Below are 26,329 nucleotides of genomic sequence, written 5' to 3'. Positions count from 1 at the left end.
TATTAAAGTATCTTTTCATGGAATTTGAATGATACAATCCATTCCTTTCTCTATGGAAAAACATATACATGTATACAATTAAATTTAACAAAAACAAATCTGACAAAATACAGAAAATATACAACTGGGTAAAATTGAGAATTCTTTATTCAAATCTTGCACTTCTCTGTCTCAGGAAGTTGATCATGAAAGAAATTTTTTATTTAAAATACCAGGAATTTGTAATCAATATTTAAAATATATTTACATATATGTACACACATGTACATTAATGTCACTGACCAGCCCTTCAGTGTAAACTCTGCAAAAACTGTACGCTCAAATGTGTGCATGCATGTATGCCTCTTTAGTTAGGCCAGTTTAAACCAGTAGAGACTGGTTTGAACTGGTTCAAACCAGATTTGAACCAGTATTTCATATACCTATACAATACACTAAGTTTACTGTCTGATCTACTAACCATGTCTTGCATTGTATCAAACAGTACTACATTACTTTAAAATGCAACTTTTTTATTCCTACTATTTTAGTGAATCAAAGTAGATTTTCACCCGATGGTTTTAAACTTTTTAAGGTCTCTAAATATGTACAGTATTTTGCAGTATTAAAGGCAGACATTTTTTTCTTGTGCATTTTTATGTTAATTTTTTAAAAAAAATTTCTGGTTATCAAGAAATCCTTTGACTGAGATTCGTTTTTTTGTTTGTGTGCATGTGTGTAATTTCATGATGGATCTTTGCATATCAATCCCCCCTAAAGATAGATATATAACTATTATTATTATTTATATCAGGCATACTTGATCAGCAAGAAATGGACACTCTCTTTATTTCTGAAACTTCACCGAATATTCTTTGCTTACCGAAGCAAATTTTGCGCTGCTCGAAGCTGCCATTGTGGCTGTTGACAACAGTGCGCGTATATCATGATGCGCGTATGTCATGCTGCGCGCTGCGTCCGTGCCCGCGTGCAATGGTACCGTGCTACGCTGTGTTGACCGGTTGACAACTGTGAGGTTCTACGCTCTTGATTGTGTGGGAACCAGCAAAAATTGTTAAAATGCCTGGACGAGGAAAATATCAAAAAATAATATTGTCCTCATCTGGGTTCTTTGACTGACATAATATTGCATTCGTCTGTGAACTTTTCATGAAAGCATATACAATACAGTGATTATTTTTATCACTGGAAGCCTGATAAAAATAATAATAATATGGTTTAACTCCGGAGATACAAAATAAATTGCCTCAATATTAACGAAAACAAAACAATGTGTACTATATGATCTTTGAACAGATATATCAAGCGTTCGTATGTGGCGGGTGCATTTTTGGAATAATCTGCTCATTGCACACATAACCCATACAAAATTAAAACTAAAAACGGTTTAAGTTTTTCTGCTTATCAAGGTTGCTTCACTGACGGCAGAAAATGAAAATAATTCAGGTGGAAACCTTTGCTGAACGGTCTACTTTCCTGTAGCATAAAAAGCGTAGTTTGTAATGTCACGTCAGTATTTAAAGCACAGTCAACATTACAAACAATTCAACAGACGAACAAAAATGCAACTTTTCAACTTATGCTACAAGCACTAAAGCACCACATCCTATGAACTTCAAATTAAATATAATTTCAGATTTTTTTCTCATGGAATTTGACAACGGGTAAAAAAAAAATGGAATTACTGATCCAATTGATAAAGTAAAACATCATAACTTCTTGAAACAAAATTGGAAAACAACAGAAAAATTGTGCAGATCTTAATTATGTTAAAGTGTGCAAGAACTCAGCCCCCTACATAAATGTCCATATGATCTTAACATTGCATGGCCAGGTATTTCAATCTTCTCAATTGAAAAAAATCCCACATACAACTGAACAACAAGAATAATGTTTTTCCCAACTTATCTCAATGGTCTCTTTATCTCTTTTTAAAATGAAAAATGGACATTTTGAAATTTTAACAAAAACCTACGTTGTATTTTTTCTTATGTACAAAGTATTTACACATGAAATAGTGAGGCGTGATATTTACAGTGATGAAGATGTTATTAAATTTTCACAGAAAGGGATCTTCAATAATTAACGTATCGAGCAAAACACCCCCCCCCCAAAAAAAGGAAAATTCAAATTTCATTTAATGCTACTTGAAAAATAACTTGCATTGGTGTGTGTAACTATAAGTTATTCATTTTTACTTAAAACACACCGCTACCAAACTATCTACATGGAAGATACCGAAAATGCATATTAATTAGGTATTGCCATAGCGATACCACAAGCAGTTGCGATTGGATGAAAGAGTGAAGGTAGTCACCTGGTATTGGATGCTTTCTTTTTTATGAATATTCATGCCATTCCTGGTACAATCTGATTGGTTCTCATGAAACACATCACGGTCCAAGGTTAATGATATACATGTAATCTATCTGGTTGCAACCAGTCACAGCTAGTTTCAAATCTAGATCCAAAAATACTATCAAATTCTCTTTTAGCTGAGGCAGTTTTGAAAAGTTGTTAGATAGAGTACTCATGCTGTGTGAACATTTGAAAAATACAACCCGTTTTGTTGTTGTTGTTTTTAAAACTATTTACAGCAGACAATAATGATGAAGCATGTATGTCATAGTCATTTATCCCACAAGCGTGAGTGGAACACAGAACAAAGTAGTGTGTCTGAGTACCAAATGCCACGAGGCTGAAGACCAAGTGGTATGTGGGACACTGACGCACCAAATTTTCCATTTTCCATGAGCGCGAGTGGATAACGGATTTATCTTCAAGCCAACTTGACGCACAGTAAAGCTGGATCGAATGCGCGCACCCTGTACACGAACTTTCCAGCGGTTATCCTTAAACACGTGCATGCAGTAGGTATAATGCACATCTAAGAATAGTGCGATACCAAGACTGCGATATGGATAATGTTGTTGCCATGGATCAGCCAATCAGGATCGAGGATTCAAGTTTGCTCGAAGATGCCAGAATTCAGTATTTTTACAGCAAAGAATTTACTCTATGCATAGATTTCAGATTCAAAACTCTTTGTAGAGTTATTTGATCTAAAGTTATTTCAATGCATAAACTATTTGGCAACTTGATTTAATCAAGTGGGGTAATCAATAAACAGGGAAAAAAAAGAAATTCACTGTAAATCTCGCAGCACTTTTGATAGAAAATTCCTGAATCCGACAAAATCAAACACAGTGCACAAAACAAATGGTCATTCTTGAAACTTCATAGGTGCATCAACCCCTGTGCCAAAAAAAATAGCTAGGCCCAACTTTCCTCAATCCTATAAAATCCTTCAAAAAAATTCTGATGGAATTTGTAGGACCCGGGAGTGGTAACGGTTAGAAATCGACCAAGTTACTATGTAAAACATCCAATTAAAAGAATCAGTGTGACAAAAGGTTTAAATTCGGGTTTGTATAAATTTTTGTCACTTTGCATCCCTTGCTAAACTGGCTGTGAGACTTTACGGTAAAACGACACACATACCATGCTACAAATTGTGTCCGTATAAAATTATTGCTTCTACAATCTACACTCAAGTTCAAAGAAAAAAATAACAAGCAAACTTTGTCCTATATTGGCTTAAAATAGAAGAATTTGTGCTACACACAAAAATATGGCTTACAGTGAATAGAGTGAACGATTGAACAGGAACAGCGGCCAACAGAAATCTGGTAAGCACGGAAAATACCTGCTCAGCAAAAACAGGTGCTTGAGGTACAAAGCATGCGAATTATCATAACTTCTGACTTGCTTGGGCAAAAAATATTGTTATTAAGCATTCATTGTCTGCTTTGAACACCCTATGCAAACAGACTTTCTGTGCCAAGTTGTCCTTTCAGTCAAGTGGCTCTTTTCAACAATTGAGAGCTCCCAGCCTAGGTAAAGCAGGATTGACCTAGTGGATAGTGGAGTGAACCATGGATCGCAAGATGGTTTGAACCCTTGTCCAATTTTATGAAATATTTTTGTTGGTTGGCATAAGTTAAATGCAGGGAAAACACTACGAAAACCTAAGTGTACGTCTTCCATCCACACAGCGTGATAAATATTCATGTTAGGGTGCGTGATGTGATTGGTTAAAATACGATGTGTCAGCAAAAAAAAAGGCGCAACCTGGCCCTTGGTTTCCTACGACCTGACCTGTGATGACCTCTGACTTATGACCCCAGGAGTAAGCTAGGAACCATCTTCTATTGGCTACAAATTCTGAAACAGAAGAAAAAAAAAGCGCCGTTATGTATCAATGTCGTCCAAGTCGCCCACGTCGTCCTGAACCAACGTCTTGGAAGACTCGGAGCTGTCTTCATTCCCATTGACCTCTGACCCCTCCGACGACCCGTTGACCTCCATCTTGGTGTTGGAGTCCCCCTCGACGTACTCCTCCTCCTCTTCGTCGTTCTCGATGTGTTCACCGTCGTCGTCACGGGTGTTGAGCTCATCCAGCAGCGCGGTGGCTTCGGCCAGCGTGTCCTGGGCGCTCATGGTGCGTTGGAAGGACCGTCCCGTGCTGGATTCGTTGGAGACATTCTGAGGCGTCCAGTAGTGCTCACTCATCTATGCAAAACAGCAACATAAACAAAATAAGCACATTAATTGACTAGTCTTGATAGAAAGTTGCTATGGATTTCTTGTATAACATAATAAAATCAGTCAATTGACAGATCGTTGGAAATCACCTACATTTCTTAACTTCTTCTAAATGACGGCAAGCCAGACAAAATTTCACTAATACATAAGATTTTTGATAATAATCAGCTAGATTACTTCTGGGAGAAATGCATCCTATGTGCCTTCAAGTCAGCTTGCTTACAAAGTACCATGGATGAACTACAGTTTATAATAATTAGCTTGTTTTTTCACTTGGTTAACTTGGAAAATTAAACCTTTTGACTCGGAGATGTTATACCCGGTTAAAGGGAATATACAACATTTGCAAACATCGAAAAATAAAACTATCAAGTTTTTGCGAAATACCTTAACAGGATGTTGGTAAATGACAGTCTAAAGCATCCTGTAAAATTATGGCACCTGGTATACTGTCATTTTCAAGAAAAGTGGTATTTTTGTATCAATTTCCAACGCTGATCGGCCGATCAGCGTTGGAAACAACTGGCTTTTTTTCAAATACTGGCCCCAATTGACCATTGCACTTGTTTGCAATCGATTACAAACCTATAAACGGGTACGAGCCAGCTAGACTGGTTCCCTGACCTTACAATTCCCCCAATGTATGTAAACTGCTCTGTTTCTTCTTATATGGAGCAGGGAACCAGACTACAGGAAAATGATCGTTTTCTTGGTTTTTATAGCATTTTCGAACCCAAAACCTCCAAAAAGTTAGTGTAACTATATTTGCTTTATATTTCCAACCCCCCAATTCCACCCATTTCTGAAAATTACCACAAAAGCAAATGATGTATATTCCCTTTAACTGACCTTTAAAAAAACTACATGTTGATGAGAAGTTCTTACCTTTTTCTTGAGCCAGTTGACCGCCCACTGCCACCGGACCGAGATGGTCATCAAATACTCTTTGGCTATGGAGCATTTGTTGGACAGATGGACCAGGAATTTGATGCACTGGTAGGACCGACGGCTGTCCGTGGACGTACATTTACGGATGATCTCTGCAAGACAATAACAAGAAATAGTGAGATTAATGTTAAATCAGCCACGATGAAAAAGTCTGCAAGGAAGGCAATTAAAGCTGCAGTCTATCATTTGCAGCTATCCAAAAAGTAACTGACGTAATTATTGTTGACAAACATACTTGGTTGAAATGAAACCTGTAGTAAGGGACTTAACTCCCTGTGAAATTATTCTTTCTGGCAAGCTGTCAATTTGAAGAAATCAACGAAAGAGGGCCTTTCCAACAGTGCATCTAAAGACGCACCATTGGAAATTTCCGTAAGTAGTTCGTTTTTTTTATTCGGCGAAGCGCACGCAAGCGTTGACACGACGCACACGCCCGCGCCCTAGATAATTCATCGGATCAGTGCGCGACATCGCATAGCTGGAATCGGCCAAGTGAGAACGTGTCTCGGACGCTGAATTCTGGTCCAATTCAAAACATGATTCATCAACTTTTGATTTGAAATCGAGATGCTAGAATGTTGTTTCTCTCGAAATAATACAGCTGAAGCTGAGCTGAAACTTCATGAGGTTAGTTGTTCGGCACCCTTCTTTAGATTTTAGCACGTTTGTTGGGTCATACAAACAAAATGCACAAATTACCCAAATGGACTGTACTTTTGAATGTTACTACTCTATACAGTTTTGGTCCAAAGTGTGACAATTTCTTTGCCCCTGTTATCTAATAGTACTTTGTAATTTTCCATTCAGAAAAATCCTAGACAGTTAACCCATTTCTATTGGTCGAGAGCCTGTCATGTGGTTGGTCTTAAACAGTCAATACAACATTGGCTGGCGGGTCTAAAACACTTTTCAGGCGTTACACAATTTTTGGACTCCTGTGAATCTGGTCCAATTACCCTTTTATTGGTTGAACGTTCACAATCCTCACTTAGAAATGCGCAACACTACCAGTGAGTCACTATTTCATAGTCATAATTCACACTACACCGGCACAGCTGTGCTCTGTGCCACTCCTCCAGTATGCCTCACATGCAGGCCAATCCCCATATAAGGAGTTGCCTACAACTACTTGCTAGAGGCATATACCATAACATAGTTAGAGGGGTATTTTAAAAAATGTGAAGTAAAATTATTGGAAAAGTCATTGGAAATTTATATTTTTTTGACCGGTGTTGACTCTTTGACGGAAACGGTATTTGTGAAAGGAAATAAATCTGTGCTTGGCCGGTTTTAAACCAGTCTGTTTAAGACTGCCTGGGGGCCTGGTCACTAATAATATCCCTCCCTTCGGCTCGGGCTATTATCAGCGTCCATTCCCCCAGCCAGTCTTAAACGGACTTGTTTAAAACCAGCCAAGCACACATTCATGCCCTTATTAAAGCACCATTAAGAATGACTTTAAACGTTTTATTTGTTGGGTAGGTAGTTTGCTATTCATAATCACTCTTGGAGGATGACTGCATCAAGGAGTGCATCAGAATTATAAAATCACAGATATCAGATGTAACAGGCACATGAAAAAAGTGGACCCCACATTGATACAATAACCCATATGTCTTGGCCTCCCAAGATGGCGTCCAAGTGGCTTCACCCTACCCAGACAGAGATGAGCGCTCCTTACCCAAGAGGCCATTGTTGTTGTTGCCTTCCACAGCTAGCTTGAGGCGCTTGCCCTGCAGGGGGTCCTCCATCATCAACAGCTCCAGGAGGAGAATCAAGATGTGCTTCAGCTCATTGGTGGGCGCCGAGGACACCTGACCCTGTATCGGCCAATCAGGGCGGAGAGACAATAAATGAAAAAAAAATCAATACAACAAAGAGGAAAAATTCTGGCACATAATGTAGCATTTATAATTTCAATCTCCCTTGTTATGTTTAAAGGTCCATAGGATTAATTGATTTTTGTGCATTACTTTTCTCTTCACTTTGACCGAGGTTTTCTCCATAAAATCGTTAATAACATTCAAATACTCCTGACTGTCAGAAATTTCTTGCTTGGCACCTTAAACCTGTATACACAAAGCATTTGGAAACACTTGTTAACATAAGCAGTGCTTAGGTCACTCACGGATCCTACACACAAGGATAAATTACTGTTCTGAGCTCCAGTACAAAATGCACTGAGTGGACTTGCCTTAATTGGTTAGACACGTGATAACAGGCATTAATACCTGTTGGCTTGCAATCGCGAATTTTCCAGGTGTGCTATTGTGTCGGTTCTTTGCATGACATCTTATACGGAAATATTCATAAAGCTGTATGCAAAACTACTCCTTACGTAGGACATAATTCTTCTAAAAATGTTAAAAAATTAATACTTCAGGATATAACAGATGGTATTGTGCAGTTTTTGTCATCATAGATGAAGTATTTACCCGGAAAATAAACGTCAAACTTCGAGGAGAACGCCGTTTACCCCAATTTCGTTTTTAATGAGGCTTTCATTAAGAAGTTTTAGACAGATGTGATCCCGAACCGATGAAACAAAAGCGACATCTCATTGTTCATTTTAAAGCTTAAGATATTGTGCTCAATATTAACGCGGTTATGCAGTTATCACTTATCAGAATTCAATAATAAAGACCAAAAACATAGATTCATTAGCTGGCTTGACTGACTTTGACACCAGATCGGGCGCAGAGCCCTGCAAATCTGAAAGCCGCCGCGCGCAGGGGTCTTTGTTGACAAGTATTCATGGTATTTGCCACCAGTACGGGCCGTTATCACGCGTCTAACCAGGAGTTTGGCTGAATCATTCATCCTCGTGTGTAGGATCCATGCGTCACTTAGGCCACGTCACTCAACTACTGAAGTCTTTTTGATGCCAAATTGCAAATCTGACAACTTTAAAAGAACACTGACTTATGAATGAGCCATTGCATGAACAAATCTGCCCACCTTAAAAAAGTTTGAATTACTTGCTGCACGATCATTCCAAACCCAACTTAAGGCCTTATTCATAAGGTTGCAGATGTCCCCCCCCCCCCTCCCAAAAAAAGGTTGGTCTTTTGGGGGCTTTTTAAAATAACTGAATTGTACTTACGTGGATCATCATCATGACGGACAAGGTGAACGTGTCGTTGCAGTAGCAGCAATGCAGCAGCATGTCGAGCAGTGCAGTGGTTGCATTGGGTACTTCACGGAACATCAGTATGACCTGCGGGGGGGACCACATTGGAATTGTTAGCCAAAAACAGGTTTATTAATAAGGATATTGAGTTCTACAGTTGTTGAAACAAATATGCTGTGTAATTTTAACACAGTCACAACACACAATAAATTGCTTTTTTTGGACAAACCTGATTTAGGGTAACCTTGTTTCATAAATAGTGATAACATTTTAACGTGTAGGGCAATGGAAATAAATTTTTTTCACTTAAAAGTAGTTTGATAAATGGGCTTCCAAGACACAATTAACTTTGGTGCTACATAGATTTTTTTTTATGAAACATACATGTATTTCATTGTGTATCTCTTTGTTCCTATAGACTGAACACATCACAAACTTACATTCAAAGATTGTTTTTTTAACAAAAGATTGAAGAATAAGACTTGTAGAAATTGACGATTAAGGACAGGTACAAAATCCTTTGTCCCCTTTGTGTGTCTGTCGTTTATCATTAAGCCGTACAAGAACATGCAGTTGTGCATTTCTATACGCCCGAGGACAATGCTTTGTGTTTCCCTTCGTCCCTGTAATATTATGCTCTCCCATGGACTAAGCACATAACCATACGGTGGACTGTTTTTAACAAATCACCCAACGCTTGAGGACTGAAAGGATCTTTTGTTCTCCATTTATGTGTCTGTCCTCTACTGTAAAGCCACACATGTACACCCGCACAAGTGTGGCCGTTTTTTACATACATGTAAAATTTTACCCAAACTGACATTGCATAATATTTATAACTGGACACCTAATGCACCAAGAAAAGCTTTTGTTTTGGAATAGTCAGGGTTCAAATATAGCAGAAACGATATCTTAATGTAGACGTAACGGTGTCAAAATTACTCAGTGGAAGTGTGACATTTGGGGTTGACACGGTGTTACGTCCACAACCAAGCTATCATTTCTGCTCCATTTGGTACCCAACTACCGGTACCATACCAAAAGTTTTTCTTTGTGTGTTACATGTATAGTAAGAAATACATGAAGTGAATTTGGGAAATGCTTTACAGAAATTTCATTGACACGTTGTCAATGTTACGTCCGAATGACATTTTTGCTCATATTTTTGGCAAAATACATGCAAATGATTTAAAACTTTCTGCAGTCGTGAAACACCCAACAATAAATATTATGTAGAGCAACTGCAAGCAAGGCATTCATACTTTTCATAATATGGTCATATGCACACATTGTTCCAAACCCGGTTGAATAACCCATAAGGTTATCCTCATGAACTTTTTATAAATTGTAATACACCGATCCCTCTGCCTACATGCACAAGAGCAGCCGGGTACAATGTACAAGTACCACTGAACACCTAGTCACAACCAACAACAATATGCTTGAGGCCAGAGGTGTCTCATAAAAAGCTATTCATAAAAATCTGGGAATTTCCCATATGAGAAATTGTGTTCATGACGAAACAGTTGTGGCGTCATAACGACAGCCGTTGCTGTGCACTTAACTGGTAGCGAGGCACTATTCACTATTGGACAATCCATGTGCACAACATACAGTCATGCTGTTGTAGTAATAGCTGAATAGTAGGGTGTGGCTGATACTGCCGACAGACTGCATGCAGGAAACGTCTTCAAACTGTACCCATAAACAGGTCTGTTGAACTTGTAGGTAGGTGGACAATGTTTAAGGGAATATACATTTGCCTTTGCTGTAATTTTCAGAAATGGATGGATTTTGGGGGTTAGTATTTTACAGCAAATTACACTGACTTGTTTGACGTTTTGGGTTTGTAGATTCTAGAAAAACCAAGAAAAACAATCATGTTCTTGTAGTCTGGTTCTCCGATGCCACTTAAATTGAAAAGGAGCAATTTATAGACATCGGGGAATTGTAAGGCCAGGGAACAGTCTAGAAGGCTTGGACCCGTTCACAGATGTGTGATCAATTGCAAACAATATTCAGACTAAATATGGTATCCGGGCAGTAATTGAAAAAAAACCACCATTTTTTTCCAATTTGAAATTGATACAAAAATACCACTATTCTTGAAAATGTCAGCACACCATGATTTTACAGGATGCTTTAGACTGTCATTCAATAACAGCCCAGTAAGGTATTTCATAATAATTTGGTAGTTTTGTTTTTTGATGTTTGCAAATGTTGTACATTATATATTCCCTTTGATGCAGCCACACAGGCAAGCATATATAACACTATGACAGCCTGCATTATGCTCTCATGTATCCAAGAAGAAGAAATATTGACTGTCATGATGTTCTTTGATTATTTACCTTCGTATTGATATGTGCATGTATGTTTTTGACTTCATCTGCATAAAACTGAAGTGATTTAAATACATATTTACATCTACATGTACGCAAACTGTTAGTTAACTACAGTGGAACGCCGCTTTACCGAACACCGCTATACCGAACATTCGGCTATACCAAACATCATCCTTGGCTCTCGGTCAGGGTAAGCCTTAAGGATTTTTTTTTGTATAGCAAAACTGCTATGCAAATTTTGATTTGCATAGCAGTTTACCAATTTTGCATAGCAGTTTTGTTATACTCAAATTTAGCCTCGGCTTTGCAATTACTATTTACCTGTCAGTGTCAGACTGTACAAATTACAAAGCAATAAAGAAGTAACTTATGTTAAGCTGTGAACTTAATGACTCATCAGTTGTCTGTTTATTTCAGGAGCTGCATGCTTGCTGGAATAACTTTCGAGTGAAAAAGCAATTTATTAACCCGGGCCATTCCTGGCCCGGGTCTAGATCCGCCTGTCAATTATTGGCAGTGTTTGCCTTGATACCGGTAGTTTTCGTAGTAGCCATATTTTCATCAATATGCTACACAGCGCACAAACGACAACACAGCTGGGATTTTCACGTTTTTAGTTCCCACGAATCCCACGTGCGTATCAAGTGATTTTCTTGAAGGGGTAAACCCGTTTTCCGTGTCGGCAAAATGTTTAAGATAAACCGACAAATATCTAAAGAATAGTGATGAGAAAAGGGCTCGATTTACCTGGGTGCACGCATGCACCAGTGCATGTACATGTAGATTTTAGCTTGTGCACGTAGCTTTTTTACTGAGCATGCACGACATGCATGTAACTTTTTTAGCCACCAAAATACTCATTTCATGCATATATTTACCAGTGAGTGAGAATAAGAATAAAGTTTGTTGAATAATTGACCAGATAGTGTACAAACGTGTTATTTCTTTTATAAATCCATAAATTATTCCTCGCACAGTCGCAGCAGATTCAAAGTTACGAGGTAAAATCTCGACGTACGTCCTGCAACCTCCTCCGATCATGCACGTGATTTACCACGTGATAGATGCTGCGGATAATTTGGTATCGCACTGACGCTCCGGGCATTCCTTATGTCCGGATCATAAGTGCGATTCCAAATTATTAGCTGCGTTTATCACGTGGTCTCGTTATTGGCCCATCAGACGCCGCCTGTTTACAAACTAAACACGTACAGATTTTATACAGCTGAACAAAATTGACGTTCTTTTTCAGTATTTAAGCTTAACTAAATCAAAACATGATGGATGTTTACCATGTCCGATAGTTGTGTAATTCAGTGGACCGAAATTTGGTGGCAAGTACACTTTGTGTCAACTTTTCATGATCAAAATGTTGTATAGCAGTTTTGCGATGCACTTTAAAAATTGCGTCGCAGTCGACCTCCAATGTGTCGCAAATTGCGATGCGATACCGCTTATTGCGGACCCTGCTCCCGGTTTTAATGTACAAAATCAAGCATTGTTGTTGAAAAAGTCAACAGATTAACAAAAAAATCTACTGGTTGTACATGTATTAAACACTACTTGGGCCACTTTTAATTCCAGAACATCAAACGACCCATAGTTACATCGTGTGTGAATGTCGACAAGCGACAGATGGCTATTATTTCCCCAAGGAATGAAATTAAGGGAAAACCACCAGGCCCAAGGAATAAAAGGGAAAACCACAAGTTGCTTAAACGTTTCGTGAGGACTCCTCTTGCGGCAGCGGAATGTGAGAAATGCCAGTTCACTATTGGTAGGAAGAGGGTACCGGCAGTTCAAAATCACTATATTACGAACACTTTCTGTGGATCCAACAATGTGCGTTATCGTGGTGTTCCACTGTATACTGAACACGAGTCAGTCTATATTTAAACAGTATCTTATAGTATGCATTTTTCTTTCCACTCTTATATGGTTCATGTAGAGTACAACTGAGCAAGATGGCAGAGGGAGGTATGACCGATCTAGTCTTGGATGAGACTCAGAAGGAACTTCAGGAATGTCCTATCTGTTGCACTGAGTACAAGGATCCTAGGATGCTAGACTGCTCACACAACTTCTGCCTGAAATGTCTGCAAGAACTCAGACTGACACAAAATAAGGACGACAAGAAAATTGTCTGTCCGTTGTGTCGAAGTGAAACTGCCCTGTCTGAAGCTGGCCTGGACATGCTACCTGGAGGATCAAGGGATGTCAATCAACAGGAACAGACTGAAGGTCAGGGGTTACAAGTCATGTGTCAGGCATGCGATGAGGAAAATGAAGCCATTTCTCGATGTATGGATTGCAAACATTATCTCTGTCAAGAATGCCTGAAGGCACACAATCGATTGGCATCACTGAGGGCTCACAAGATGGTAGCTTTGACAGAGCTACCTGTTGAGTTCCAAGATATAATTGAGGACACTGAACTCAAGAAAGTTCCCAAGTGTCTCAAGCATCCAGATCAAGATCTCTGTCTGTATTGTAACTCATGTGAAGTCCTCATATGCAATGAATGCACAAACATTGATCACAAAGAATCCATGCATTCTCACGTCAGCATCGACCAGGCGGTTAGCAGATGTAAACAAGAAGTACAAGAATCCGTGTCTAAAACAGAAGAGTGCATTCAAAAATTCATTTCTGCAAACCCCTCTTCAGGTCATTTACGTTACAGACTCGACAAGATGCTGGTAAAAACTTACTCTCAAATTTCACAGAAAGCAGAAAAGGAAATTAGCAAAATCAGAGATAAAGCAAAACAACTCAAAATTGAGGCCAGGGCCATTGCCATTAAACGAGATACAGAATTTGCATATACAGAAACGTCTGAGCAGATTCTGGGTAAAGTGAATGAAGTGATGACTACAGCAACGTGCTATGAGATCCTGGAGTCCAAGAAGAAAATGCTGCGGGAATTGAATGAGCAGGTTAGAGTGCATAAGAGTTTGGATATCAAGCATGGGAAGTCATTCCTTGGCTTTAAGGAGAGTAAAGAGGACGATCAGCTTGGAACTCTGCTCTTGGAGGAGAAATGGGAGAGAGATGAGGCCTTTTCACAAACTATTTTCCATCCCCAACATCTTGCAGCATACTCCACAAGTGAAATGGTTGTGGCATGCAGTGATAAGCTGCTTACACTGGATCCTGAGGGGAAGGTGATTTCTACAAAGACCTACAAACCTGACCCTGATAAACCAAACGAACCCCATGACCCTAATGACATACAGAATGCAACAGCTCTAGCCATCAACAAGGATGATCAACTTCTGATCCTAGACAATCCTGCAGTCAAGATCTTCAGCAAGGAATACCAGCTCCTTCATCAGTTCCTACCGGGTAAAGAGGCCGGAGTGGACGGCACGCCGACGTGCCTGGCAGTGGAAAGCAGCAATCTGATAGCAGTGGGTTACAAGGACAAGGAACAGATATCTCTACACAACCCAGATGGTTCCCTGGTCAGAACACTGCCAGCTCCAAAGATTGATACACATTTGATCTCCAGCAAAAAGCGACTTATTTACACCAACAGCAATGAGGGTTTGCTGATGGCTGTTGACTTACATGGCAACAAACTGTTTAATCAAAGTTATAGTGATCCTCGTGGGCTGTGTTGTGATGATGCAGGTGATATTTACCTTTTGGCCTCAAATCAAATTTGGCATTTCAGTGCAGATGGCAAGTGCATTGCTTCATTGGACTGTCAGGGTGGTTCTGATATCACATACACACCTGCACATAAATTAGCAGTTCCAGGAGGGTGGTACATGTACATGTACATGTATCACTTGGTTTAGAGATATCAACCAACACATAATTGTTCAAACGATCAAAACAAAAGGCAGGGAATAAAAATAAACGAATATACAAAAATAGTATCAAGAAATTTTATATCCACAAAACATCCATGAAAATTATTGATGCTCCCCATGCATCCATGGAAATGTGAAATGTCCAGAAGCTTTCTGATTACAACTTCACAAACAGGACAGACTTAAAACACTTTGAGCAGGATATGGGATTGTATACATGTACATAGCGTCACCGACACCATGAAGTAACACCCATCTACATACCAGTAAAACTAGCAATTGGAGAAACGGCAACTATAGTTGAACGCCTTCTAAAACAACACTTTGCGTCAAAACGACAGAGTATTTTCAGTTGGGTTTCTCGTTGTGGACACTTGATGAATTGAATTTAATAAATCTGCTGTTTTTAACCCGTTGTGTATTAAATAAACAAGAAATAAGAGAAAAAAGATGAGTGTTAGTTCGTGAAAACGAAAAGGCTGCGAAACTGTAAATTTTCGTTTTCATGAAGTGACACTCTTCAATGTATTCAACACGAGTAAAGTGCAACTTCAGGTAAGCGCCCGTGCTCTTACAACTTGTTACAAGAAGAGTGTTACTTCGTGAAAACGTTTTTGCTCACTTATGAGCAGAGTGCGCGCCATGCATTGCAATGGTAAATGGAACTTGAGTGTTCGAACATTGTCACTTTTGCGCAAAAGTTGCCATGGATACTTAGCGTAATTATTAAAGTAAAGCTCTTGAAGCTTGGAAACTTCGTCCACTGGTAGGCCTTGATGAATAATGTTTAAAAAATTTTAAAAACCTGATAATCGAAAAAAATATGGTTTAACACAGTAGAGTGGTACTTCGTGGTGTCGGCATGGGCGTCGCGAGGGGGGGGGCAAGGGGGGCACTTGCCCCCCCCCCTGGAAAAGCCCCCCCCCAAAAAAAAAAAAAAGGAAGAAAAAAAAGAAAAGAAAAGAAAAGAAAAAGAGGCGCGAAGACAAAGTGGTGTAAATTTAAAGAGTGGGGGGGGGGGGGGAAACGTCCCTGCCCCCCTCTAAAACTGATAAATCGAGAATGTGTTGAGAAATACAAGCATTTTTTGGCAAAAAAAATTTTTTAGCAAAAAAATTTTTTTGCCCCCCTCTAGAAAAAATCCTGGCGACGCCCATGGGTGTCGGTGACGATAGAAAGTTTACATGAGTTATATTACATTTAGGTTCTTACATACATACATGAACCTTAGTCATATGTGGAAACTTATTTGGAGCCTGTACACTTGTACATACGTCCATGTGTTGAAATGGAAATGCTAGTTTGATATTTTTCCCATTTCCCAAAATGATGAAATTTGTCCCAAACTGATAGCATCGCCTCAGAAATATAACAAATTTTGTTTACATGAGGTGTTCTATGTACATTGTAGGTTGAAAAATAAACTTAATATTTCCAATCAATTTTGAAAAAAACCCCGCTTGTGTCGCAAGTTTTTCTCTACTTCTACATGAATTGCTTAAAGATACGGTACAAGCGCAAATACTGATCGTGCAACATTCATTTAGTATCCATATTTCCAGCTACCAGTACATGTACCATACTCCACCATTTGTCATGAAAACAGATGGGAAATTATAGACAAATCCACACGCCCCGCTCCAGGAAGTTTTGACCAATCACAGCCATGATTTATGCCTGACATAGGTGTGTACAAATTTGTCATGTGCATGCATTGGCATGTATGACATGTGTACGTCTGGCACATGTAATACCGGTATTGAACATAGGAGAGGTGAACGATTTGTTGCCCACATACATGGTGGGCGCTGCCAAATAGAATGGTCTGTTCATCGAGGGCTATCTCCATGAGACGAAGTATGTACTCCATGTTCTTTACAATAGATCCCTTTTTTGTTTAAACAAATGAGACCAGCTTTATTCTTATTGGACTTTCAGAAACACAATCTTCAGCAAGATAAACTTCCCAACCAAGCCTTCTTTGTAACTTAATTGGTTCACTGTAGTTTCTATGCACTTTTCTCAAATATTGAGACTGTTTTGTATTATGAATATGAGTAGAGCAGCTAGGACATGAGAGGCACACATGCTGTTGCCCTTGTGCGTGGTTGGTGGTAAAGGGTGCCATTTAAACATTGAAATGATAAACATTCTTAATCCATTTACAATTAATTGAACAAAATGTTTAAACCAAACCCGCACTGAATATGTTTGCTGTATCTGCCCTGGTATGCATTTCACACACAATTAATAATACTAAAGGACACCTTTAAACCATTTTATTTACAAAGCAAAAGACAGTCCATTATGAATGATCTTCTTTGTAGATCGGTGTCGATGCTGCCCTTCGTTTGCTGTGCGCCATAATTATTTAATGTATATTCTTGTAACTAACATGCTTGAGTGCAAACACTGGTGCAGGTGGCATGCAGCCTGTGTGTCGTGGCTAAAGGTTTAAACGTTTAAATTAGGCTGAAATAGATTTGCTAAACGTTTCCAAAATAAATGCAAATCATCGAGGGCCAGCTCCAGCTCCATAAGAATGTACCATTATACCTTGGAATGTCCTATACAAATGGTTAAATTTCTTCAGACTACAATGTAGATCAGCTTCATTCTTATTGGATTCAGAAACACTATTCAGAGACACTGACTTTAACTTCCCAACCAAGCCCTTCTCTGTATCTTGGTTTTGCCAAACATTTTAAATTAAATGCCCCTTTTATCTTATACTGCTTTGTATTATGAGCACATGTATGCATTGGAGCCTTTGGTTTTAGTAGCTTGGTCTTGGGTATTTGATCAAGCATTCAATTTGGTATTTTGTAGCCTCAGAATAAATGATGGTTCTCCATTTATTTATCTCAACAGTTTGACTGAGTTACATGTGTATGTTGAAAAAAATATTCCTGTCTTTAATAATCATAACAATCCTAATCTTTGGCCTAAGGGGTCCAAAAAAGTGACAGGTTTCTGAGAAGATCGCCAGCTTAAATAAAATACCAAGTTTTAAGTTGATATGACAAGTCTTGTTTGTGCTATGGTGGGAAAACTATTGCTATTGTTTTAACCATAATGACCTTTGCCTTTGATTTATGGGGTCTAAACTCGTTAAGCTTCATTAAGCTGTGTTCAGGCCATGACTTTGCTTAAGTTACGCTGTGTAATGCTGATGCGCGCAGCCAAACAAGTGAGTGTACACGTACTGTGCGATGCTGACACTCGCTTGCATGGGAAAGCGTTATCAGGTACAAGGCTGAACAGGTTATATGCTGGCGTGGTGTACATTCTTACATTGGCGTGTATTGTTTACATTTACGTACATTACTTACATTGGCATGTATTACTTACATTGGCATGTATTGTTTACATTTACATACTTTACTTACATTGGCATGTATTATTTACATTGGCATATTGTATTGTTTATTTTGGCGTACATGTATTGTTTACATTGCTGTACATTACTTACATTGGCGCGCATTGTCTACATTGGCGTAGATGTATTGTTTAGATTGCTGTACATTACTTACATTGGTGCGCATTGTCTACATTGGCGTAGATGTATTGTTTATTGCTGTACATTACTTACATTGGCGCGCATTGTCTACATTGGCGTAGATGTATTGTTTACATTGCTGTACATTACTTACATTGGCGCGCATTGTCTACATTGGCGTACATGTATTGTTTACATTGCTGTACATTACTTACATTGGTGCGCATTGTCTACATTGGCGTACATGTATTGTTTACATTGCTGAACATTACTTACATTGGCGCGCATTATCTACATTGGCATAGATGTATTGTTTATTGCTGTACATTACTTACATTGGCGTGCATTGTCTACATTGGCATACATGTATTGTTTACATTGCTGTACATTACTTACATTGGCGCGCATTGTCTACATTGGCGTAGTTGCAGTGTTTACATTGCTGTACATGACTTACATTGGCACGCATTGGCGTAGATGCATTGTTTACATTGCTGTACATTACTTACATTGGCGCGCATTGTCTACATTGGCGTACATGCATTGTTTACATTGCTGTACATTACTTGCATTGTCTACATTGGCGTGCGTTGTTTACATTGGAGTGTACTACTTACATTAGTGTGTATTGCTTACATTATTGTACATTGTTGATGTTGTGCATGTTGCTGCTTATATGAGTAGTGGGTTAATGTCTCCCAACTGCATGTATAATTAACTGACCCTGGTAATAAAACAGCCCAATTAGATCCCAACTACTCCTGTATATTTCTTGATTGTTGTATAATAAATTACGACCATACTTGTTGTGCCGACAATCCTGTTGTCAAGGTGTATTTCTTGCAGGTTTATTGTGCAATTAACAGAGAGTAATCACAATCATCATAATCGGCGGTATATTTTCTCCAAAACGGACCTGCTCCCTAAGCCTTGAGGTCGCTCTGAGTGGTCTCTTGTCTTGGGAAAGCTTGGGTTCGGAGAGATCCGCTACACACTAGGTGTCAGACTTGGTCCCTATGAACTTGGGATGGCCCAGGGAGATCCCTGCCACAATATTATGGAGACCGAAGACGCTATGGGGTCAGCAGAAAATCCCCATAACTTGGTTTTTATTTCCTGAACAATAAAAACCTTCCCCATAACGCTGGCACACGGATGGACAAGGCAGAAACAGTATGCCCCTTCGGCTTCACTGGCGGGGCATAAAACCGCCTTCAATTATTGTTTTCTTCCAAATGATCCCATTTCAAGTGGAATAATTTCACAGGGTATTAGGTACCTTTGAAGAAGAATTTGCTCATTTAATCATTTGGTCTGTTTCCAGGTATTTACCAATGTTCCCAGTACGTCACATCATAACCTTTAAAATGATAACAAACTTGGGGCATTCCTTCCTTACAATAGGAAGTTAAGGTAATATAAAACATTTGCTTTTTCTGCAATTTTCAGAAATCAATAGATTTGGGGGTTAGTATTTCATAGCAAATATTGTCACACTAACCTGTTTAAAGTTAATGTTCATAGATGCTGGAAAAACCAAGAAAAAATATGCTGCTCTTGTAGCCTGGTTCCCTGACCCTACTTCAGATGACACAAAGCAAATTATAGACGTCGGGGCATTGTCAGGTCAGGGAACCAGACTAGCTGGCTTACACCCGTTCTTGGATGTGCAACTGATTGCAAACAAAATGTCTTTCAGAAAAGTCAGGTTTTTCCAACGACTTGATCGTAAGTCCCCCCCCCCCCAAAAAAAACTTCCCCACAATGTGGTCCACGATAACGTGACATACTTTGGAAATCATCCAATAGTATATCAACGGTTCTCGATTAAAACTTTTGGAAGGTTTTTGTAAGATGAATGGTCACCACGGCGACCTATAAACTCACCTCCCGGATGTACTTGATGCCTTCCGTGGCAAAGAGGATCTGTTGCATGTCGCTGGGCATGGCTAGCGGCTTACTGGTGGGGATGATCAACGTCCGCTGCCTCGGTGGATAATCCCCTTGATCTGGGGATAAACAGTAATCCACAATAAGTCCAATTCAATCATTGCTATTCTAATAATGAAATTTAACTCTAACCATCCTCAATCCTCCAAAATCCTCATGGCAGTTTAGGAGGATTTTGGAGATTTAGGCTGATCGAATGGCAAAAAGTGGCAGTTGATTTTGGAGGATGCATTGTGCTGAGTTCGTAGTCTGTACCCTGCATTGTTTATGTTCAGTCATGTATAATTGAGCCCTGCATTATGCTCGATATCATCCTCACTGCTTCTGAATGTCATCGGCACTGCCTCAACCCATTAACAGTGATTGTTGGAGGATTTTGAAGGATTGAGTCAATGGTACCCCTCTGAACAAATTCACGAAATAACAGACGATTTTGGAGGATTGAGTATGATTCCTAACCGACAGGTCCTAGGGGGTTAGGGTTAAGTATTCATAGATACAATACATTGACATATGTGACCGTCCGGCACAAAACGTTAACCCAGTCATTTGGACCATTTTTTAAAAACTGGGATTTTCAGCTCATCAGAAAAGGACATTGAATAAGGGCATTGAAATGTTGTAGGGAATATGGAAATGGGACAAAATCTGACAGAGTTATAGGTGTATTTGGTTCCCAATTTTCATCAATACTCTTTGTATTTAAAGGCTGTATCTTAAACTACGACCATGCAACGTCCGACCAGTTTTGTGCTGGACAGTCACATATTGGTGTAGTTATCTGAAGTCTGATCAATAATGCAGGGACTGTGAACAAGTCTACCTGATCCCAGACCCCCAGAAGAGGAGGGAGGGGCTCATCAAACCCACAAAGTGGAACTTGTGGAACTTTGTATGCTAGCACGGAGTGCGAAGCCTGTTATATCCTTTGATGGGGATTCGTATTTAAACAACTTGGGACGCAAATAGCACCACAACAACTCCAGCTCGGTTTGGCTTACAACTTCGTAACACACGTTTATTCAACATGGATCCGCGCACAGAAACTCTTACACGAGTTGACCTTTGATACACACTCTAATAGACTGGCTACCTGTCACATGCAGACACGACAAAGCCCTTACTATATGGGCTTTGAAAAATGTTGGATTCTAGATTCTAGCAAAAGTTTATCGAAGCAACATGAACACAATACCATGGGGTCATCAAAAGTGGAATATGTTGGAGACAAATTGTTTTGAATATTTTTTCTTTTAGTTCCGAGCTGAACAGGTCCGCCATAAGTTATGCTTATATAGCGCTTTCCATCGTATCAACAATCTCAAAGCACTTTACAAATACTCCCTGTTCATTAGGCCACGAGACCACGTGGCAGCCAATATCAGCACACATTCGGTCCTCGACCCTCACAGGTACCCATTCATACTCCTGGGAGGAGAGGCAATTGTAGTTAAGTGTCTTGCCCAAGGGCACAAACAATATGTTCCTGGCAATAGAGTAGTACAGTACTTATGCACAAAGTCCATACAACAGACAGCCAGACTTACCGATTGTTCTGAACTTGGAGACGTCACAGTACAGGATCATGACAGCCAGCATCGTGTGGAGATAAGTAAACTCTTTGGTTTGCAGGGACGTCCATCGCCTCGTCTGAACATCCTACGCAGGCCAAAAAATCAATAAGTAGTCTTAAGACAAGAAATGCCTAAAACAGGGTGAAACAAAATAAAACCCAAATGTCGGGACTGTTAAGTGAAGCTCTGCATGTAGCACTTTCAAACTCTAAAATGTGAAAGCCCAATTCATAAGCTTTCTTTTAGTACAATAATCATTCAAATCACTTTGAAGTTACGGAATTTTAAACAACGACCACAGTTTTAACGTTCTGTCCACGGATCACAAAAAAAAAGGTTTGCGTCCTTTCAGTAAAACATAAACAATTCACACACATCCCTATGTGATTTGTTGTCATTTTGTTGAAAGAACACTTACCTTCTTGTAATCCGTGGACCGTGAGAATTTTAAAACGGTGGTTGTGTTTAAAATTCCGTAACTTGAAAATTACATGAGGGATTTGAATGATTCTTGTACTAAAAGAAAGCTTATGAATTGGACTTTCACATCCTAGATTTTGAAAGTGCTACATGCAAAACTTCACTAAAACAATGGTCCCGACATTCAGGTTTCGCATTTTTTTTACTCATCCTGTATTTGACACAGGTTAAAAGTCCTGAGAATTATGGCTCAATTAGGGGATCATTTTGAGAGACTATATTTGAACCATGATTAACGTTTGATATCACAACTAGATCTATGTGTCCTCGAAGTGAGTACATGAAGAACCAGCATTTCATTGGGTAACTGTCACCCAATTTCATTTAATGCACTGTTTTTCACTGCCTTACATACCTCCTCGTTCTGTGCAGTGTGTGGGCCCAAGAGGAACGTTACGATCCGCCGCACGGCAGACTTAGTGAACAGATGTTTGCAGCATACAATATCCTATGAGTGGAAAAGACAACATATTTTTAAATGATACTTTTTTTTAAACCTCTAGTAGCAATTTAAACACCATAAAGGCCTTTTAACACAAATCTCGGGGTTTGGTTGACACAGGGTTGACGGACGGTCAAAAATATGCAGCATTTCACTTCTGAAAATGTTCAACCCTGTGTCAACCCTGTGATTGATATTGCCCCAGGTTGAACTCAACCCAGCTCCAGACAAACTCCAAAACTTATAGAACATACACAGTATAACAACTGTTTCTGAACTACAGATTTTGCTTTGTTGTAGTCTTGAATTGTGTGTAACACTCCTATGCAAACATACATTCTGTGCAAAATTGTCCTTTCAGTCAAAATCAATCAAGTGACTATTTTCCACAGTTAAGCGCTCCCAGCCTACACAACACAGGATTGACTGGTTGTTACTGTTTATGTGGCTTGATAAAGCTATGCTTTGACTGCGAGTGATTAATATGCCAGCTGTGCCAATCACTTGTCTGTTTTTGTCTGTTGACTCAATTTGACTAGTTGCAGTGCTTGCTTGATTTATGATCTGACTGTTGGTGACTAGCCTGTGTAAAAGGCATGGCAGGGGAAGAGGATTGATTTGTTTGACTGTCTGTGACTGTTCAGACAGCAGGAGGGTTACGTATTTAACGGCCGTCGAAACTAAACTTTGGGCAGAGGGAAGGATTCTAGAAGGTAAGAAAGTGGCGCTTATTGATTTTGGAAGCAAGCTCTTCATTTATTGAACTTACCAGTGTTGAAGTACTCGTACTTGTTACTCGAACTCGAGTACTACTCGAGTACTACTCAAGTACCATTTTTAGAGTACTCATACTTGTAATCGTACTTGAATGTCAAAGTACTCGTACTCTAAATGATGGTACTATAGTACTCGAGCAGCAAAGTACTTGTCGAAATTGTACTCGACATCAAAAGACTCGTACTCGAATAGCAGTACTCGAAAACAAAATATGGTTTTGCTGACTTACCACGGCCTTATTTTATCGATAGTTTCAGTTTGAAATGGTCGATTGGCTTGCGTAGAAATCAAAGTTTCCTGATTTTCCTCTGTACACGTCCAGACAAACACATTTAATAGCTAGCTGTGAGTGGGGCTGTGTATCAGTCTGACTGGACCTGGGCCCACAATGAACAATTTGCCGTATGGCTGTATTCGGAATTAGAAGTTCTCGTACTCATACTGATCGTATTCGGAAGTACGATTCTCGTACTCTTACTCGTACGTATCAGTACTCGTACTGCTATTCGAGTATGAGTTCTCAGAAGTACAAGTACTCGTACTCGGCAGTAGCGTAGCCCACGGGGGGGGGGGGGCGTGGGGGGGGGGGACCGCCCCCCATGAAACCTTGTCGCCCCCCAGTCGCCCCCCACTGAGATTTTGAGTTTCTAAAAAAATTATCAGGGATCTACATGACGCCATGAGCCCTATTATGTACTACAATGTATCTTTTGCTTAGAAAATATTGGTTAAAGTGGTCAGAAATTGCCTCAGATAGCACCACAGAGCATTTAGAATCCAGAATTCTGGTAGCTGATTCAATGACTCCAAACTCGAAAACAATGTTCACAAAATTTTCTTATGCCTTTAGCTGAGAAAACCTCAAAAATTATGTTTAAATTATTATCTTTTGTGCTAAGAAATTATTGGTTAAAGTGGTAAAGAAATTGCCTCAGATCACACCACAGAGCATTGAAAATCCAATTTTTTTTCGGGGCCCTTAAGCGCGCCCCGAACCCCACGCCAATAACTCAGAATACTGATAGCTGATTCAATGTCTCCAACCTCAAAAACGATGTTCAAATAATTATCATTTGCCAAGAAAATATTAGTTAAAGCATGGAGGAAAGTCGTAAGAAATTGCTTTAAATCACACCACGGAACATCTAGAATCCAATTTTTTTCACGCCGTAAGGGCTTCGCCGTAAGGGCTTCGCGCTTCCATCAGTTATGATCAAGGTATGTCCCCCCCCCCCCCACTTTTGAGAAGCGATTGACGCCCCTGCTTGACGCCCCCCCATGAAATGTTCCAGCCCCCCCAGCGCCCCCCCACTGAAAAATTCCTGGCTACGCCACTGGTACTCGGAGACCTGTATTTGTAATCGGCAGTACTCGGTACTCGGGAAAAAAATACTAGACTACAACACTGGAACTTACCGCATCCAGGTAGGAGCTGAGAAGCCAAAAGTACTGCTGGCACGTCTTGCAGTGGTCTGGCACCTCCTTGTCCAGCAGCGAGAGCAGGTACTCGATCAGGCCATTGAGAGGTTGGGAACTAGACACCAAGGCCGGACTGAAGTGGACGAAGCTCTGCAGGATAAGAAAGGTAATAATGATGTAGCGCCTTGAGCACCAATACTGGTGGATGCATGCTTTATAAATAAAAATTATTATTATTATTACAGGGGAGTCAGGTTTGATGGAGATTTAGGTTGGTGCAGTGGTTCTTTCCTCGCCTTCCATCGCTACAGCCCGGGTTCAATTCCTGCCCTGGTCCGCATGTGGATTGGGTTTTCAGTCTCCAACTGATTCTGTGAGCTTACCCCAGGATATTCTTCTGGGGTTTTCCTTCAACCTCTTCAGACTGTAATTTCTTCATTGTCTCCTCTCTAAATTTAAAATAAGGTTAAATGGAACACAACGATGCATTTTCAAGGATAGCATTAAATAAATGCTATCTACACTGCATGGGCCCTTTCAGAGTCAACAGGCATGTAACTGGGAAGTCACAAAAAAGAGGAAATTCAAATCTTTCCAAGACTTTGTACAGTGTTTTTCTATTTTCAATGACACACATGGGAAGTGAAAAAAGAAGAAATCAGCTGATCCGAGGAAAAGTTGCATGCCTGAGTCAAATGGAATGCTACCCTCAGAACTCACCTGAGTTTCTTTTTGGTTCGGAAGTAATTGTTGAATAGAAACTGGAAGGCTAGTTGCAGGCTGGTGACGGCACAGGAATCGTAGTTACTGCTCAGTGTGAAGGACTGCAGATTGACAAGAAGAGCAATATTTTTGAAGAGGAGTTTTTATCAAAGTATTCTCGATCAGGGTAATGATTCAGGGGTACACTTTATAAGCAAATACCAAAAGTTGCAAATTTAAAGATTACGCGAGGAGAAATTGCTCAGCGCAAACCACACGCTGTAATTGGCGCCTATCAACTGCACAGTGCCCGAACAAAACGCGGGTAATTCAATTCATCGTGCTCCCATGCATATACAAGCACTGTACAATCGAAATTCCCTGCCGTTCGTTTTGGGCACTGTAACATTGTCACACAGCAATTTCCACTCGCCTACTCTTATAACTTTCAACTTTTCCAGCTGCATATTTTTCACGAACCATTGTCAATGTTGGACAGTTTACAGTCTTTGGTAGCAAACTGGGCATCAAAATGTAGCTAACAAAATTCCCCTAAGGTCTATACCAATGACGTTATCATAAGACGATCGGATTCAAAATTATGACCCTAAAATGAGTGTGGACTTTTTACTTTTTTGGC

General features: G+C 39.7%; 1 protein-coding gene across 2 annotated transcripts; it reads right to left on the bottom strand.

The window, feature by feature from the left end:
- Positions 1-660: 660 nt before the first annotated feature.
- LOC119743150 (ubiquitin carboxyl-terminal hydrolase 24-like) lies at positions 661-25,886 on the bottom strand. Of its 2 annotated transcripts, none has more exons than XM_038219518.1 (8): positions 25,708-25,886; positions 22,705-22,797; positions 21,843-21,954; positions 20,233-20,354; positions 8,657-8,770; positions 7,235-7,373; positions 5,491-5,645; positions 661-4,572 (listed from the first exon to the last, which is right to left on the bottom strand). In XM_038219518.1, the coding sequence occupies exons 3-8, from the start codon at positions 21,892-21,894 to the stop codon at positions 4,252-4,254; spliced, it is 903 nt and encodes a 300-aa protein (XP_038075446.1). In that variant the 5' UTR covers positions 21,895-21,954; positions 22,705-22,797; positions 25,708-25,886; the 3' UTR covers positions 661-4,251. The 2 variants fall into 2 exon arrangements, with proteins under 2 accessions (XP_038075446.1, XP_038075445.1); XM_038219517.1 differs by lacking the exon at positions 25,708-25,886 and adding an exon at positions 24,985-25,140.
- Positions 25,887-26,329: the final 443 nt, after the last annotated feature.

Source organism: Patiria miniata, unplaced genomic scaffold, assembly GCF_015706575.1.
Source record: "Patiria miniata isolate m_02_andy unplaced genomic scaffold, ASM1570657v1 HiC_scaffold_6, whole genome shotgun sequence".
In the NCBI taxonomy this organism is placed as follows: Eukaryota; Metazoa; Echinodermata; class Asteroidea; order Valvatida; family Asterinidae; genus Patiria; species Patiria miniata.
The sequence above is the reverse complement of the archived record's forward strand: the minus strand, read 5'-3'. Positions and strand labels throughout refer to the sequence as shown.

Bases quoted from the DNA above. Each gene is read 5' to 3' on its own strand.
- LOC119743150 (XM_038219518.1), bottom strand. From the start codon at position 21,894: ATGCTGGCTGTCATGATCCTGTACTGTGACGTCTCCAAGTTCAGAACA. The intron at 7,374-8,656 runs GTAAGTACAATT...TGGCCGATACAG, and splicing joins CCGTCATGATGATGATCCAC to GGTCAGGTGTCCTCGGCGCC. The intron at 4,573-5,490 runs GTAAGAACTTCT...TGTTTTGCATAG, and splicing joins TCAACTGGCTCAAGAAAAAG to ATGAGTGAGCACTACTGGAC.